This window comes from Mus caroli, chromosome 11 (assembly GCF_900094665.2).
Source record: "Mus caroli chromosome 11, CAROLI_EIJ_v1.1, whole genome shotgun sequence".
NCBI classification, from domain to species: Eukaryota; Metazoa; Chordata; class Mammalia; order Rodentia; family Muridae; genus Mus; species Mus caroli.
The window spans coordinates 47,114,134-47,131,897 of record NC_034580.1 but is presented as its reverse complement, the minus strand read 5'-3'; the positions used below and the strand labels follow the sequence as shown (position 1 = coordinate 47,131,897).

Genomic DNA, 17,764 nt, shown 5'->3' with positions numbered 1-17,764 from the left:
TCTTCAGAAAGCCAGATATTTTATACTTTCTGATCTATTTTCAAATATATTTGGGGGTGTTTTGTTTTCCTAGACTAGTTTGTGTAACCTTGCTGTCCTGGAACTAGTTCTATAGACCAGGCTGTCCACGAACTCAAGAGAACCCCACTGTCTCTGCCTCCTGATTAAAGGCATGTGTCACTACCATCTGGCTATTTTAAAATTTTTATTAGTATATGTGTGTGTGTGTGGGGGTGCGCTTTTGTGTCATGCATGCAAGTAGCAGAGCACCCATAGGAGTTAAGTTTTCTCCTTCCATTTTGTAGGTTCCTAAGATCAAACTCAGTTCATCATTCTTGGGGGCAAGCGCTTTCATCTACTCAGCCATCTCATAGGCCCCATTTGTTTATTTTTGCTTTTCACAAGGTTTCTCTGTGTAGCTGTGGCTATCCTAGAACTCCCTTCGTAGACCAGGTTGGCCTCAAACTTGAAAGATATGCCTGCCCCTGACTTCCGAAAGGCATGTGCCACCACTACTTTGCTGCATTTTTAATATTTTAACAAAGGTTTCAAATTCAAGTGTAAAGACCATCTTACAAAGATGGCAGAACCAGACTAGAACAAGATGACAGGTATGTTATTTTATCTACGTATAGAAAATAAATGGGAACAAAATATGGTGGTGTGCATCTCAAATTCCCAATGCTCTCAAAGACGAGGCAAGAGGACCCTACCCTGAGTCAATGCCAGCCTAGACATACATAGCTAAACCTAGTCTGAGAATAAAGTGGGAATTAAAAGGCAACATTTAAGGCTTTGCTAGGGAAGAGCCAAGTTGCTGTGTAAAGTGATAATCTAGGCCAGCATGCTTCTCAGCAACTGTGCTGAGAATGTAAAGTAACGGAATTACTCGTCACTAGCTAGCAAAACCACAAAATAAATGGGAGCCTCAGTAGGAAAAGGCAGTGTCTAGCAATGGAGCTCAGAGGGAGAGAGCACTTAACGTGTGCAAAGCCCTTAGTGTTCAATGTCCAACATTACAAAATAAAGGGAAAAACTGATCTACCATAAAGGAAGCTAAAAATAGTGGCTGAGGGGCTGGTGAGATGGCTCAGTGGGTAAGAGCACCCGACTGCTCTTCCAAAGGTCCAGAGTTCAAATCCCAGCAACCACATGGTGGTTCACAACCATCCATAACGAGATCTGATTCCCTCTTCTGGAGTGTCTGAAGACAGCTACAGTGTACTTACGTATAATAAGTAATCTTAAAAAAAAAAAATAGTGGCTGAGCAGTTACGTCTTAAGAACTAATCACTGGCCAGGCAGTTTGAGGCCAGCCTGGTCTACAGAGTAACCCTGCCTCAAAAAACCAAATCGCACGCCTTTAATCCCAGCACTCAGGAGGCAGAGGCAGGTGGATTTCTGAGTTCGAGGTCAGCCTGGTCTACAGAGTGAGTTCCAGGACAACCAGGGCAACACAGAGAAACCCTGTCTCAACCCCCCACCCCCACCCCCACCCCCTCTCCAAAAATAAAGAAATCACTTGAATTTTTTTCTTTTGCTTTTGAAGACAGGGTTTCTCTTTGTAGCCTGGGCTATTCTAGAACTTCCTTTGTAAACCAGGCTGACCTTATAAGTGCTGGGATTAAAAAAGATGTGGGTACTACCTACTACCATTCAGCAAGATTCTCTACAATTAAAAAATAACCAAGTGGGCTGGCTAGATGACTCAGAGAGTAGGTAAGAGCACTGACTGTTCTTCCAAAGGTCATGAGTGCAAATCCCAGCAACCACATAGTGGCTCACAACCATCTGTTGTGACCTGATGCCTTCTTCTGGTGTGTCTGAAGACAGCTACAGTGTTCTTATGTATAATAAACAAATCTTAAAAAAAAAAAACTTAATTCATTAAGAAACACATTTACATCCACAAAAGCAACTGTTTACTACCTATTGTACTACTTTTTATTGAAAAGCATCTTGTACTTAGGATGGCTGTTTTCTGAGTTTTACCATACACTTTAATGTTAAAGGTTAAATTAATTTTTACATGCAAGTAGTGTTTCTCCACCTGGGAACAATGATGATAAAAAGATGACATACCACATGAAGTAAGTGTCTTTTTTAATTGAAAAGCTAACAAATTGTTGAGTTACAGTCCCCACTCCAAAACCACAAACTGGGTAGTAAACTAAATCTCTAGGCAACATATTCAAAGCTGAGAAGATTTAAAAAAAAAAAAAAAAAAGACAAAACAAGGCCTCAGATCCAATTAAGAGAGCCCAGCTGCACTCAAGCTTACCAGCAGCATAGAGGTTGGAAGACACCCACATGGTTAACTTCAAGCTGCCCTATTCCAGTTTCCGATTCATGAACAAGTGTCATGTTTTGTTAATTCTATTTCAGCATACTTTTCTTAAGTTGTTTTATTTACAATGTCAACTTTGAAAGGCTCACTGAAGTTAACTGGACAATGAACTAGAGGCAGAAATCACTTTACAGAAAGAGGGAAAGCCCAAAATGCCACTTTCCGCAGAGAACCCATAGTTCAGTTTTATTCAGAGTAATGGGGGGAAAGGAAACTTCTGCTCACAGAAGAAACTCAGCCACAGGTCTGATCTGGACTGGAACTACACATGCAGTGAAGACAAGGCCATGTTTGTCTACTGATCTCTAATATTAACAATTATAAACAGAGCAGTGCAACTAGCATTTGGAACAACCCTTCTAGTGTTACAGTGACAGGCACAGCAGTTCACTTCTCTTCACACCACTGGTTCTCTTTGCGTACCTAGAAGAGACAGAAGGTATACCTTGAGTAGTCTTTCCTGAGATGGCTAAGCATTACCCATACTGTATCATCAATAGCCTATGTCTATGAGAAAGGAAAATGGAAAGTTGGGAAATATTAGGCTAAGTAAAAGCACACTTGATGACTAACTTTCTAACATTGAACAGCAGATGTCAACTTGAAAGCTCTAGTCCCACTTTCTAAGCTGGCAAGTACACCCAACTTATCCACTCTTCTATTATCAGGCCCTGATTTCTAAAGCCAACAGTTTACGACCTATACAAATGTCACAGGTAAAAAAAAAAAAAATGAGAATCTGATAATGAAGAATCTCTTTAGTTCAAAATCCATTTTTCTTAGGTTTCTAAAAGAATAGTACCAGGCTGGTTAAAACTGTTATCCTGGAGGAGATTATTCCTATCCTATCCCACCCCCACCCACAGCTCCCAACCACCTGTAACTGCAACTTCAAGAAATCTGATGCCCTCTTCTGGGCACCATGCTCATACTCATGAATTAAAATTAAAGTCTTCAGGCTGGAGAGATGGCTCAGTGGTTAAGAGCACCGACTGCTCTTCTGAAGGTCCAGAGTTCAAATCCCAGCAACCACATGGTGGCTCACAACCATCCGTAATGAGATCTGATGCCCTCTTCTGGTGCATCTGAAGACAGCTACAATGTACTTAGATATAATAATAAATAAATCTTAAAAAAAAAAAAAATTAAAGTCTTCAAGAACTCTCACCTAAGTGCTTAGATCCAGAGACAGATGCACATTATACCTTTGTATCAAGACTTTTGTTATTAGTTCTTTTGTTCTCTAAGACAGGTTTCTCTATGTAGTCCTGGAACTCACAGTCTACCTCAGCTTCCCAAGTACTGGGAGATAAAGGGCATTTGCCACCATGCCCCACTGGTATCAAGGAAATTTTAAAGGTGTTCTCAGGTAAGCAGCACAAGCCCAAGACTTTCTGATGGGCTTTTTTTGTCTTGGTATTGGGTTCCAGTTTCTTTTTAAAAAGCAATTGAAGATGGGTTGTGTGCTACCTACCTGGGCCTCCTCCTCTTCAGTAAAGTCATTTTTGATATTGAAGGTTTTACGAATCTCCTCAGGAGTTTTCCCCTTAATCATATTTGCCACAGTCTTGCATGTGACATCAAGCAAACCTTTGATGTCTAAGTAGTTTGCAGCCTGTAATTAATAGCAGGTTTTTAGTCATATGTACTGAATATTTGAGGTTAACAATTTACATCAAATTGAGCTTAAAATGATACCCTGTTCAATGAACTCTTATGAACTTCTCTGCCCTGTAATACTGATTATTTTCAATGTTCACTAGCTTTCTTCTTTGGTTTTTGTTGTTGTTGTTTTCAACAGGGTTTCTCTGTGTAGCCCTGGCTGTCCTGGAACTCACTTTGTAAACCAGGCTGGCCTTGAACTCAGAAATCCACCTGCCTCTGCTGGGATTAAAGGCAGGCGTGCGCCACCACTGCCTGGCACTAGCTTTCTTCTTATACACTGCTTTAGCTTTATCCTGAATTTTAAGTTGTTTTATTTAAATTCAATTAAAAATACTAATTTAAAATTTTCCTTTGGCTTAAAAACTACTAAGAAATTACTGAATTTTCAAATATTCACAATTTTTTCCCAGGTTTTACTTTATTTTGAGACAAGGCCTCACTACGTAGCCCTGAATATCCTAAAACATGCTATGTAGACCAGGCTGGTCTCAAACTCAGAGCTCTGCCCCTATATTCTATATTAAAGGTATGCACCACTGCACCCAGCTTCAAACATTTTTCATGCTTCTACCACTGAAGTCAGAGAACATACTTTGTATAACTTGAATACTTTTACATTTGGGACTTGTATGGCTCAGAACTTAGTCTATCTTGACAAGAATTTATATGGCCATAATTAAATATAACATCCTACATATAAATTAAGACAAGCTGTTCAGCAGTGTTGCTGACCTGGTTTTCTGTCCACTTGTTATAATTACTGAGAAGCAACATTGGAGTTTCTGTGCCTACACAACTGTGTATTGACCTTTGTGCTTCATTCCTTTTCTCCTTTTGAAGTTCTGCTTCTAGGTAGATGTCTATGACAATTATTCTTCACGAATCCCCTTTATCATTATGAAAATAACCCTCTTAACTTCAAAATACAACCAGCTTTCTTCTGATTTGCATTAGCATACTCTTTTCCATTTTCACACAGGTAGCAAAAAATAGTTTTGCTTTATCTGACCTGCTATTTCTACCCCTCAAAGGTGTTTGGATCATTACATTTAATATAACTACTAAAGTATATTACATTTAACTACTGAAGTATATTACATTTCTTGAGTACAGAGAATATCCACAGTTGAAGATCAATGCACCTAGCCAATTCAATCCTTTAATAGACAAAGGCTCTGCAACAGAACTACATTATACATTAACATACCAGAATAAGTTCAAAAAGTGTTCCTTGGTCAACTTTCAGGAATTCTTGGTCCCAAACAGGAATATCATCTGTCCGCTTTTCTTTGTTTTCATCATCCTCAGGAGGAGGAGGGTCATCTTTGTGGTGGGTGCACCACTGAATGACCTACAACAACAAATACTTCTGGCATTCTATGACAAGACTTTCAGAGTTCAATGCTGGGGACATCACTACACTATGATGAGAACTCGCTAAGGAAGTCTAACAAAAAGTTAAGAGTCAATTTTTAAAAATATTTTAATTATCGTGTGTTCTCTCTCTCTCTCTGCCCCTCTTCCCCCCCCCCCCCCCCCCCCCCCCCCCCCCCCCCCCCCCCCCCCCCCCCCCCCCCCCCCCCCCCCCCCCCCCCCCCCCCCCCCCCTCTCTCCCTCCCTCTCTCATCATATCCCACCCCTCACTGGTAAGATAGCTCAGTCAGTAAGAACACTTGTTGAACAAGCATAAGGATCCCATTTTTTTTTTAAAGATTTATTTATTTATTATATGTAAGTACACTGTAGCTGTCTTCAGACACTCCAGAAGAGGGAGTCAGATCTTGTTACCGATGGTTGTGAGCCACCATGTGGTTGCTGGGATTTGAACTCTGGACCTTTGGAAGAGCAGTCGGGTGCTCTTACCCACTGAGCCATCTCACCAGCCCAAGGATCCCATTTTTGAATCCTTAGTATCTACATAAAAATGTTGAGACATCATGCACTTGCAACTCCTAGTGTTGGTGGTATTGGGGTGCTTGCTGGTTAAAAGTCTAGCTCTAGATTCAGGAAATAGAGAAGGAATGTATCAGGACACCTAATGTCTTCCTCAGGCTTCAGGTATACAACCAAGACACATGCACACATATACCACAAACCAAATTACTCATTTATACAAAGAAACAACAGAATGACTATAACCTAAGTTCATTAAGAAGTCTAGACAGGTATGATGACACATGCCTCCAATTCTAGCACCCACAAGGCAACAGTAGAATTTCTTCCAAGTTCAAAGCCAGCCTGAGCTATCAAACAAGACCCTTATTTTAAAAAAAACAAACCAAGCCAGGAGGTGGTGTCTCACATCTTTAATATCACTACTCAGAGGCAGAGGCAAGTTAATCTCTGATTTCAAGGCCAGCCTGGTCTTCAAGAGTGAGTTCCAGAACAGCCAGGGCTATACAGAGAAACCCTGCCTCGAAAACAAAAATGAATAAACAAACAAATAAAAACAAACCAAAGAAATAAACTCCACTCCCCAAAAAGATCTTACCTAGATTGGAGCTTAGTTTACTAACAGATCATATGTTAAGTATGTTTCAGATCCTAAATTCAATTCCCCAGTACCAAAATAAGAAAAACAAAAACAATCATCGCTTACCTTTTTTAGAATTGCTGCATTAACATTTGGTAAAGGAACTGGATCATCATCTCCTTCATCATCCATTCCCAAATCTAAGAAAACCAGGAGAGAAAAGTCATTATTTCTCAACTCCATAACAACATACGACTTCTATTGCTGTGATAAAATACCAAAAGCAACTGGAGAGAAAATCATTTTCACCGCATACTTCCAGGTAACAGCCTGCCAAGACAGGAACTGAACCAGGGCAGGAATCTGAAGGCAAGAACTAAAATAGAAGTCACTGCTAGCCGACTTGCTCTTCTGCCTGGTCAGCCAGCTTTCTTATAAACTCTGGACTACCTGCCTACAGATGAGAGGACCCACGATGGGTTAGGTCTTCCCACAATCATTAATCAAGAAAATGCCCACAGACCAATCTAATGGAGACATTTTCTCGACTGAGGTTCCTTTTTTACATATGGCCCTAGTTTGTGTCAAGCTGACCTAAAACTAGCTAGTATGGACGGGCATGGGGGCACATTCTTGTTGGTAATTTAATGAAGTATTCACTGAGGCCTTTTACAACAAGTTCCAGTAGAGTACTAAAGAGATCATCTCTCCTCATAATTCCAATAGTTTTCCTAGACTTCTTCCCAGTTTAGAGTAAACAAAGACAAAGCAAAGCAAATAGCAAAGAAAGCCTCAAGTTTCATATATAAAAACCACCCCTTCTCCCCAACAAATACTGTTAAAATAATCTATACTATAAAATATCTCTTTGGGTGATATAAACATATCATAAACATAAAATACATTTGTTTAAATATAAAGCTATTTGGAAGAGGGCTTGAGTAATACTAAGGTCCTTGCGACTATTAAGAACTGCTTCTCTAGTATGCAGATATGCTGCATTTTTTCTTTACGACCAGAAAGCAGAACACATCCCTTTAAGCTATTTAGTTTCAGGGTGTTCTGACAGACACCTGTATCTGATACCACTTCCTGACTTGAATAAGCCAATTCACGTGCACATTTATCAAGATTTCCACTTCTGGGGACTGGGGAGATGGCTCAGTGGGTAAGAGCACCCGACTGCTCTTCTGGAGTTCAAATCCCAGCAACCACACGGTGGCTCACAACCATCCATAACATGATCGGACTCCCTCTTCTGGAGTGTCTGAAGACAGCTACAGTGTACTTACATATAATAAATAAATAAATCTTTAAAAAAAAGATTTCCACTTCTGATTATCCTGAGTTTAAAAAGTTTAATTTTGACTTTAAAGTCACATGAAATTCTAACCAGGGACATTGCAGATACAAAACATAGAAAGCAATAAGACGCCAAACTCAAAGAACTCCACATCTCAATAGGCTAGAATCCTATAAGCTACAAGTACTTCACTTCAGATGAAACCATTCTGCTCTGAGCCCACAAAGGATACAAAGACAAAGAACCCTTTAACTACTGCTATCTACCAATCTACTTCTGAGATCAAAGCCAGTCTGCACAAGTTTTTAGGCAACTAATGCTCTTTAAAATGGCAAATGCTTCTTTGAAGCAGGACAGGTCAGATCAGCACATCAAACAACCACTAAGATGAAGCAAATACTTCCATTGCCAAAACAAGTACTGAGGGAGCAAATTTGCTGTTACTTACCTACCTTTACAGAGATACTTGAACCACTGTTTTTCTTTTTGGTTTTTCAAGACAGGGTTTCCGCTGTGTAGCCCTAGATGTCCTGGAACTCACTTTGTAGACCAGGCTGGCCTGGAACTCAGAAATCCACCTCCCTCTGCCTCCCGAGTGCTGCGATTAAAGGCGTGTGCTACCACTGCCCCGAAAACCACTGTCTCTTTATTGTGATCATTCCATACTCCTTCATTCAACAGTTACTTGACTACAGATTTAATAGAAGGGATCTACAGATTTAATAGAAGGGATCTACAATGTTCTTACCAGAATATAGGACTTCAAGTGCCATATGACATATACCAATTACCAAAAAGAACGTGTCCAGTTTTTATTTTAAAGTCACATAGAAGACATATCCTGTGCAATCAGCATTACAAGTCCTCTACCTAAGGCGAGGAGCACTTGTCTAATAATGCACAAGCCTTGGGTTCAGTCCCCAGCACTCCAAGAAGGTTAAAGGCCCTATATTAGTTATGAAATCTGGCAAGCACTCCAGTCACCTAGAAATGTTCCCTCTTCCCTTGAAGGCATTTTCTTTCTTTTTTTTTTAAAGATTTATTTATTTATTATATGTAAGTACACTGTAGCTGTCTTCAGACACTCCAGAAGAGGGCATCAGATCTCATTACGGATGGTTGTGAGCCACCATGTGGTTGCTGGGATTTGAACTCTGGACCTTCGGAAGAGCAGTCGGGTGCTCTTACCCACTGAGCCATCTCACCAGCCCCTTGAAGGCATTTTCAACACAATTCAAGTTCAGTCTTTTTTAATCAATATTCCTCTCAAATTCATTTACATTTTCACCAATTACTGTATTACAATTCTATCCCATCTAGACAAATGGCCACTAAAAATATCAGTTTCTCCTTTAAAAAAAAAAACCAAACTGTGTATTTATTCTATGTGTATGATTACTTGTCTGCTATGTCCATGTACACCTGCACACCTGGTACCTGTGGAGGCCAGAAGAGGGTGCTGGACGGCCTGGGAACCAGTTACAGAGAGTAGTGAGTGCCACTATGTGTGTGAACGATGTGGCTGCTGAGAATCAAACATGGGTCCTCTGGAGGGGCAGCCAGTACGCTTAACCACCGAAGCACCATTCTAGCCACCTCAATTCTCCTTTTTTGAAAGGACAGTTCAGGATGGCCTTACTGTCTATGTAGCAGAAGGTAGCTTTGACCTTCCTGTGTGTTGTAATTACTGGCATGCACCACTATAACTAGCTTAATTTTCCTTAATAATCCTGTTTACTTTAGCCCAGCATGATTTCTCAAAATTATGGAACTTAAAATCTGTCTCACTACTACCACACACTGTAGTGTCTCTAAAACATGGACTGACACCATTCAAGATGCTACTGCAAGTTTTGTTTAGTATCTGGTATCGTTCCTAGTTTGTAAATTCTTTAAGAACAAACACACGCCTTTGATCCCAGCACTTGGGAGGCAGAGGCAGGCGAATTTCTGAGTTCATGGCCAGCCTGGTCTACAGGCCGAGTAGCTAATGGTTATATGTAACTCCCAAGCCTGTTCCAGAGTCCTGCCTCAATCTCCCAAGTCTAAAGTTATAGATTCTGTCCACTAGACCTGTATTACTCTTTGCATCCTTCAAGAACTTATAAGCTGCAGACCTTTCCTATATATGTATATATATATATATATATATATATATATATATATAGAGAGAGAGAGAGAGAGAGAGAGAGAGAGCGCCAAGGGCTACACAGAGAAACCCTGTCTCGAAAAACCAAAAAAGGGCAAAACCAAACATTTTGGGTAAAAAGTGCTTACCATGGAAGCCTAACTGATCAATGATCTTCAGAACTCACAACAGAAGGAAAGAACCAACTTCCAAAAGTTGTCCTGAGGTATGCACATTTCACACCACACAGAGGACACATAATAAAAACTAAATGCAGAGACAGTTCAGTAGTTATGAGCACTTATTACTCTTGTAGAGGACCTGGGTTTGGTTCCTAGCAGCTCTAGTTCCAAGGAATCCCATGCCCTCTTTTTACCTCTGCATGAACATGGTACACAATACACATGCAAGCCAAACAGACATACACAGAAAATAAAAATAATTTTTTAAAAATTAAATGCAGAGCTGGAGAGATGGCTCAGAGGTTAAAAGCACTGAATGATCTCTCAAGAGGTCCTGAGTTCAATTCCCAGCAACCACATGGTGGCTTATAACCATCCGTAATGAGACCTGATACCCTCTCTTCTGGTGTATCTGAAGACAGTGACAGTGTACTCACATACATACAAATAAATAAATATTTTTAAAAAATTAAATACAGATAGTCTTCAGGTGTAGACTTTTGAAAGTCTTCAACAGCATCTGATCCATACAGCTTATTTTCTACAACAAAACAGCAAGCAGTTCTATTTGGTTGCTATTTATCAAGATAACCCCCTATCCAAATGTTTTGATTTTTATCGTCAGGAAAACAAAACAAATACAAAGAACACTTTTAAATCCAATTTACTTGAAACAGAAAAGAACTGTTGTAGTCAGGCATGGTACTATGTGCCTTTAATCCCAACACTCAGAACTCAGTCAGAGGCAAGTGATCTGCATTCCAGGCAGCAGAGGTCTACAGAGGTAGTTTCAAGATAGCCAGGACTGCACAGAGAAACCCTGTCTCAAAAAACTAAAAAACAAAAAAACAAGCAAAAAGGAACCATTGTCTGATATGTAAAGTCACATTAGGGTCAGCAAGAGGACTCACTGGGGAGAAGTCTGCTATGTAAGAGGGGAATTTGATCCTCAGAATCAACATAAGCAGCTAGATGTGGTAGCTTGTATTTGTAATCTAAGCACTCTTTGTGGCAAAGAGGTAAGGATGTGTATTGTAGTAGCAGAAACAAGAGAGACCCTGCCTCAAAAGGGAGTGGAAGGGGTAATGGGGAGGAACTGGAGAGACGGTATATTGGTCAAAAGAGTGTATTGCTCTTGTAGCAGACCCAGTTCAGTTTCTGGCATCCATACTGAGCAATTTACAACCACCTGTTAACTCCAGCACCAGCTGAACCCAATTCCTCTGGTCTTCACAGGCAATTGAAAGCATGTGCATATACCTAAACACACACATAATTAACCAAAAGTTAAAAAGCAACAAAGTAGCCAGGTATAGTAAGCATACCTTTAATCCCACCACTTAGAAGGCAGACAGGTGAATTTCCTTGAATTCAAGGCCAACCTGGTCTGCATGGAGTTCCAGAACATCATGGGCTACAGAGAGAGACTTGTCTCAAAACCAAAAGCTAAAACACAACAAACACCAATAAAGTAGGATAGAAGAGGTGAAAGCAGAAAACTAACTCCTGAAATATACTATCTGGGGTGACATGGCATGCCTGCACACACAATGATCTTTTTTTTGGTTGTTTCTGAGGCAATGTGTCAACTATGCAGTCTTGGCTGGCCTGGAACTCAGAGATCCCTAGTCTCTGCTCTGATAAATGCTGGGATTAAATGTGTGAGCCACCTTGCCTAGTAAATCTTAAAAATAAATAAATAAATAAATAAATAAAAACTTTAATAGTTTATGGTTTTATTCACACAAAGCAGAAAGAAAATTATCTTCAAGCTTATAACAGACGAGCTCAAGTAAATAACTTGCAAGTTATATGCCCCATCCTATGTTATATATATCGCCTTTTGTCACACAAGGTCTCAAACTTACCTTCCAGCATGGTCTTGATAGTCACAGATTGTTTGGCAATTTCTACATCAACTTCAAATATCTCTCCATCAGAACTCTGCAACTTTATCGTAGGCATCTAAAAAGGGTACAGAAATTTAAGTGCTATTAATTCCATCCCACAAGACATTTCATCAACTAGTCTGTCAGAAAGCAGTTTGTACAGTTCTAAGTTCTTCACAAACAAGCCTGTAATTGTTGAAATTGTTTTATATGTGTGTGTATGTATATGTGTATGTGTGTGTGTGTGTGTGGGGGGTAAGACAGGGTTTCTTTGTGTAACAGCCTTAGCTGTCCTGGAACTCTATAGACCAGGCTAGCCTTGAACTCAGAGATCTGTCTACATCTGCCTCACAAGTGCTGTGACAGAGGTGTGAAACCACTACCTGGCTCTGCTTTTATCTAGAGAGAGAAAGAAAGAAAGGGGGGAGAGAGAACAGGGGAGGGAAAGGAACAAGGAGAGGGGAGGGAGGGAGGAATATTTTCTCAGTCATTAAGGTCCATTTAAAGGCAGTACTGAACTTACAACTTTTGTTGTTGTTGGGTTTTTTTGTTTTTCGTTTGTTTGTTTGGTTGGTTTTGTTTTTGAGATAGGGTCTCTCTGTATAGCCCTGGCTGTCCTGGAACTCACTTTGTAGACCAGGCTGGCCTCGAACTCAGAAATCCGCCGGCCTCTGCCTCTCAAATGCTGGGATTAATACAACTGGTTTTAAGAGCAGTGTTTTTGACATCTACTTTTAGATGTGTGTGGGTGTGCATATACCTCAGCACACATGTGGAGGTCAGAGAACAAGTTGCAGGAAGGTAGATCTCTCTTTCATTGGGTGGGTTCCAAGAATCAGGCTTAGATCATCAGGCTTGGGCCAACCATTTGCTAGCTCCTCAAAAATTTTAAGACACACTGTGTGGTGACTTTTATACAATGTGTGATGGTTGTCTTTTGTGCTATTCAGTTGTTAATTCTGTGTTGGCAGAGAGCTGAGTATGGCTCCGATTTTGGTATTGTTATTCTTATGGTTCCTCACCTTCCTTGCTGGATGTTTGGTTTAATAAAGAGTTGACAGTCGCCAGGGCGCGGTGCCGCACACCTTTGATCCCAGCACTTGGGAGGCAGAGGCAGGCAGATTTCTGAGTTGGAGGCCAGCCTGGTCTACAGAGTGAGTTCCAGGACAGCCAGGGCTACACAGAGAAACCCTGTCTCGAAAAAAACAAAACAAAAAAAGGTCTCTGTGTCATTGTTCATCTGCTGGCAGGACCAAGAAATCTCCATATAATACACGATTTCTATATTCTTTTATGCTGTCATGGAGTAATAACTACTCAATCTGAAAATTTAGCTGCCACAATTACTAACAAACCTGAGCAAAGTCAATCCAAAATAAACAAAGCTATCAAATAAAAGTAAATTTCCTACAATGAAATCTACCGGTAAAAAACAAATAAACTACCTCAAGGAGAAGATTAGTGTATGCTCACTTCTAAACAAGACCACATACAAGATAATAAAGGACGTATAAGACAGCTGATAATACCATCCCTAAAACCCACACAGAACTTAAATTTAAAAGAGACCTATTATTGTTTTTTCGAGGCAAGGTTTCCTTGTGTAGCTGTGACTGTCCTAGAACTCACTCTGTAGACCAGGCTGGTCTTGAACTCAATATTGCTCCAATTAAGGCCTGCTCCACCACTACCTGGCTGAAACAGGTCTTTTTTTTTTTTTTTTTTTTTTGGTAGGGACTTAGCCAAACAATCTCAAACTTGAACACCTGAGTGAGCAATAGGTAATAAAAATTTTTAAAGGAGCTGGGTGGTGGTTCATGCCTTTATCCTAACCCAGCACTGGGAGGCAGAGGCAGGCAGACTTCTATAAGTTGAGGCCAGCCTGGTCTACAGAGAAAAGTTCCAGGACAGCCAAGGCTGCACAGAGAAACTCTAACAAAACAAACAAAAAACTCTTCTAAAATGCATTTAAAGCCAGGAGTGGTGGCACAGGCCTTTAATCCCAGCACTTAGAAGGCAGAGGCAGACAGATAGAGGCCAGCATGGTCTACAGAGTGAATTCCAGGACAGCCAGGGCTACACAGAGAAACCCTGTCTCAAAAAACAAAAACAAAAAAAAACAAACAAAAAACTCTTCTAAAATGCATTTAAAGCCAGGAGTGGTGGCACAGGCCTTTAATCCCAGCACTTAGAAGGCAGAGGCAGACAGATAGAGGCCAGCATGGTCTAAATAGCTACATACAGGATAGCCAGGACTACATAGACAGACCTTGTCTCCAAGAAAGCAAACTACAAAATGCATTTAAGTCATAGTGGCAGGCACCTATAAAGCCAGAACTTAAGACACAGGAATTCAGATATCAGGCACACAGCCAAGTTCAAATCCAGCCTAAGTTATGTAAGAATCTGTCTCAAAAAAAAAAAAAAAAAAAACCAAAAAACAAAAACAAAACAAACCACCAAATATAAATTAATTTAAAACGGCATGGTAGTAGTGTATGCCTTTAATTCCAGCACTTGGGAGTCAAGACACAGGTGCATCTCTTTGAGTTCAAGGCCAGTCTACAGAGTGAGTTCCAGGACAGCCAGGGCTACACAGAGAAAAGTCCTGTAATGCCCAGCTTCTGGAAGGCTGAGTGAGGATCATAATTTCAAGGGCTAAGTAACATAATGAGGTCAAGCCAGCTTTGGTGGAACTCAGTAAGAGTCTGCTTAAAATGAAATACAAAAGAGGCTGGAGATATAGCTCCTTAGTATAATGCCTAACATGTATAAAGCTCTACTTCAATCTGCAACACCACCCTCTCCCCCTCTGCCCAAAAGGTGAGCCAAGTAAGTACATCCCATAATCCCAACAGTTTGCCAAATAGAAGGATCAGGAGTTTATGACCATCTTCTTGACACATAGGAAAATAAATTTAAGGTTAGCCTGGTTTTCTTGACCCTGTCTCAAAAACTAAACTCAACAAATGCCCCCAAAAAACAAAAATCCAAAACCTCATCAACTGAGATATAAAATGAGTCATTAGGAAAAATATAATTTCATATATAAAAAAATTAAGCAACTAGTTCCTAATATGACTTGAGTTTTAGGAAAAAAAAAAATCAAAGCCAAATAAAAACAAATCAGTATTAATACTAAAAGCTCTAAGCCAGCAATTTCGTATCATCAGATTTCCCCTTCATCCCTCCAGAAGAGGATTAATTCAAGACCTCTTTAAAATTCACAAGCAACTTTTTTTCTGGTAGTTTTTGTTTTGTTTTGTTTTTTGAGACTGGGTTCCTCTGTGTTACCCTGGCTGTCCTGGAACTTAAGACTAGTCTTGAACTCAGCCATCAACCTGCCTCTGCCTCCAGTGCTGGGACTAAAGGTGGGTACCAAAATCCCTACCTCACATGCAACTAGGCAGGGTCTGTGCTTCTGAGGAAGATACAAGCCTTCAATGTTACTGTAAAGGTACTTCTTAAGCATTTCTGGATCTGAGTTGTATTACTAACGTGATTTTTCACAAAAGTATAGGGTTTAGCATTTAAAATAACTACTACACCTATTTTAGGGTCAAACACTTAAGACTCAGCACATCTCCTAAAATATTCATTTAGCTTTCTGAGACACTTGTCCCCAATTCCTCAAGTAAACAAGCTTCAAGAAAGGAGGTTGGGAGAGGTAAAGCTTGTTTTACAATCATCCATTGAAATACCCAGCTCCCACTCCATGGTTGAAGAGACTCAAGAGTTCACTTTTCAACTAACAAACATGTCTGCAGAACAGAGAAGTCAGAGCAGCAGACCCTCCCTATGATAAGGCAACAATAAAAGTTAAAATAGGCCAGTTTTTAATAGCAAGACACTATGTTCTTTTTATGATCTCTAGTACAACAATGAGCACTCCAGAACAAGTCTATGTAGCTGATAAATTATTTTAAAAGACCATTCCGTATTTCCTTGAAATAATTCACAATAAATAAAGATGTGCTTAGTCATAGTCAAATTTAGGTATTAGGTTACTTGCAAGGGAGCCAGAATCTTATTGAATGACAGGGAGGCAATCGGTTAATCTGTAATTCAACGCACTCTGTAATCCTAGACTTCACTTTTGTTGTTGTGTTGGAATTAAGTGCAAAATTTTTAAGTAATAATGTATGAGGTTTCGATTTGATATGCTTTCAAAAAACCCTTCTTCAGTTCTCTAAGCTCCTAGACTTGGAAATTAAACAACCATCCAAGTCTAGCATGAGAATTCTAGTATACCAGACTTTAAAAACAAACCTGTTTTAAGTGACTCGAAATTCTGACACTTGTTACTACACTGCAGGACGGAAGAGACTGCATTGTTCTATACCACAATACAGTCTACTGTAACATTCTGCTGAAAAACTGAGTCTCCAAACCCGAGGACTCCGTGAAAAAGTGAACCAGAAGGCAGGTTTTAACACTATCCCTTAAAAAACCCAAACACCTCAGGTTTTAGCGTCAAAAGCCACACACCTCAGACAACAGTATCTATTACAGTAATAAGTTCAGAGACTGCAGAACGTGACAAAACAACGCAAAGAAACATTGGGAGTCTGTTACCTGCATATTCGGTGGTTAAAAAGGTGAGACCAATAAGGAGCTAATGACGCCAGATACAGGAGAAAAGGGAGGGAGCCAAGAATCGAGTGGCAACGACCGCCACCACCTGGAACGGCCCAGGACCCCTACTCAAAGCCTCGCCGCCCACCCGGCCTGGAGCGCGGAGCAGCAAGCCTGTCGCTAAGGCAGGCCCGGTACGAAGCCTGGGCCTTGCAGTCGCGTTCGGGGCCGACTGACGTCGCCTGCAAAGCGGCAGGCCTGCCACAGGGCTCGACTCTCTCCCCTGGGCGAGCGCCGAAAGGATGGGCGGTCCTTGAAGGCCTGACTCGGCCGACTCGAGCCTCCCGCGGTCCGGGGGTCTACAACGGGCCGCACGGCGCCTCAGGATACGAGGCCAGGTCGCCTCGCCACCTCCTGCACTCCACAGCCAACGCGAGGCTCCCACCCAGCCCCTCCCTCGAGGAACGGGTCCGGCTCGAGGGTTGCTACTCACGGTGCTCCGTCTCAAGACCGCAGGCCCGAGGCTGCCGGAGAGAGTTCCCAACCGCACCGAAGTATCGAGAACAAGGCCACTCGAGCGGCGCCGCGCGGCGTCGCCTTTTATAGCAGCGGGACGCGGGCGCCGAGGACCCCGATCCCGTGACGTCACACAGCCGGCCGGGCTGGTCGTTGAGATCGCCTGACGGCAGGCGAAAGACAGGCGGCAGACCCTGAGCGCCGCAGAGGTCTCCTGGAGAGGTGCTGAGCGTTGCGGGTGGAGGGGTGACTGGGCAGAAGAGGGACTTCCTCCTTACTCCGCTGGCCTAAACAGCGCCATGCTCTCCTTCAATGCGGACTCCGGCACCGGCTGGGGAACCATCGCGACCCGAAGGGTCTTTCAGGCATGGGCTGTCTTAAACTGCTTGAAAGACCCCAGTCCTGGAAAAGCCTGGAAACAACAAACCGCAAAACCGGTTGTGGGTGTGTGTTTTCCTTAAAGGACTCGCCTCAGTCTGACCACCGTTACTCTCCTAATAACCTAAGGAAATAGAATTGAGTTTGCCGACCAGGGATTCAGGAGTTGAACCTACTCTACTGATACTGAATTAAATATATATATATATATATATATATATATATATATATATATATGCCATGTTGAGACAAGGTGTTTCTTTAACCTAGGCGGCTTAGAATTCTTAAATACTCCTGACATGGTACAC

General features: G+C 41.3%; 1 protein-coding gene across 1 annotated transcript; it reads right to left on the bottom strand.

The window, feature by feature from the left end:
• Positions 1-2,086: 2,086 nt before the first annotated feature.
• On the bottom strand, positions 2,087-17,174 carry Skp1 (S-phase kinase associated protein 1). The gene is made up of 6 exons (XM_021177985.1): positions 17,056-17,174; positions 11,967-12,063; positions 6,612-6,685; positions 5,220-5,363; positions 3,822-3,962; positions 2,087-2,770 (listed from the first exon to the last, which is right to left on the bottom strand). The coding sequence occupies exons 2-6, from the start codon at positions 12,061-12,063 to the stop codon at positions 2,735-2,737; spliced, it is 492 nt and encodes a 163-aa protein (XP_021033644.1). The 5' UTR covers positions 17,056-17,174; the 3' UTR covers positions 2,087-2,734.
• Positions 17,175-17,764: the final 590 nt, after the last annotated feature.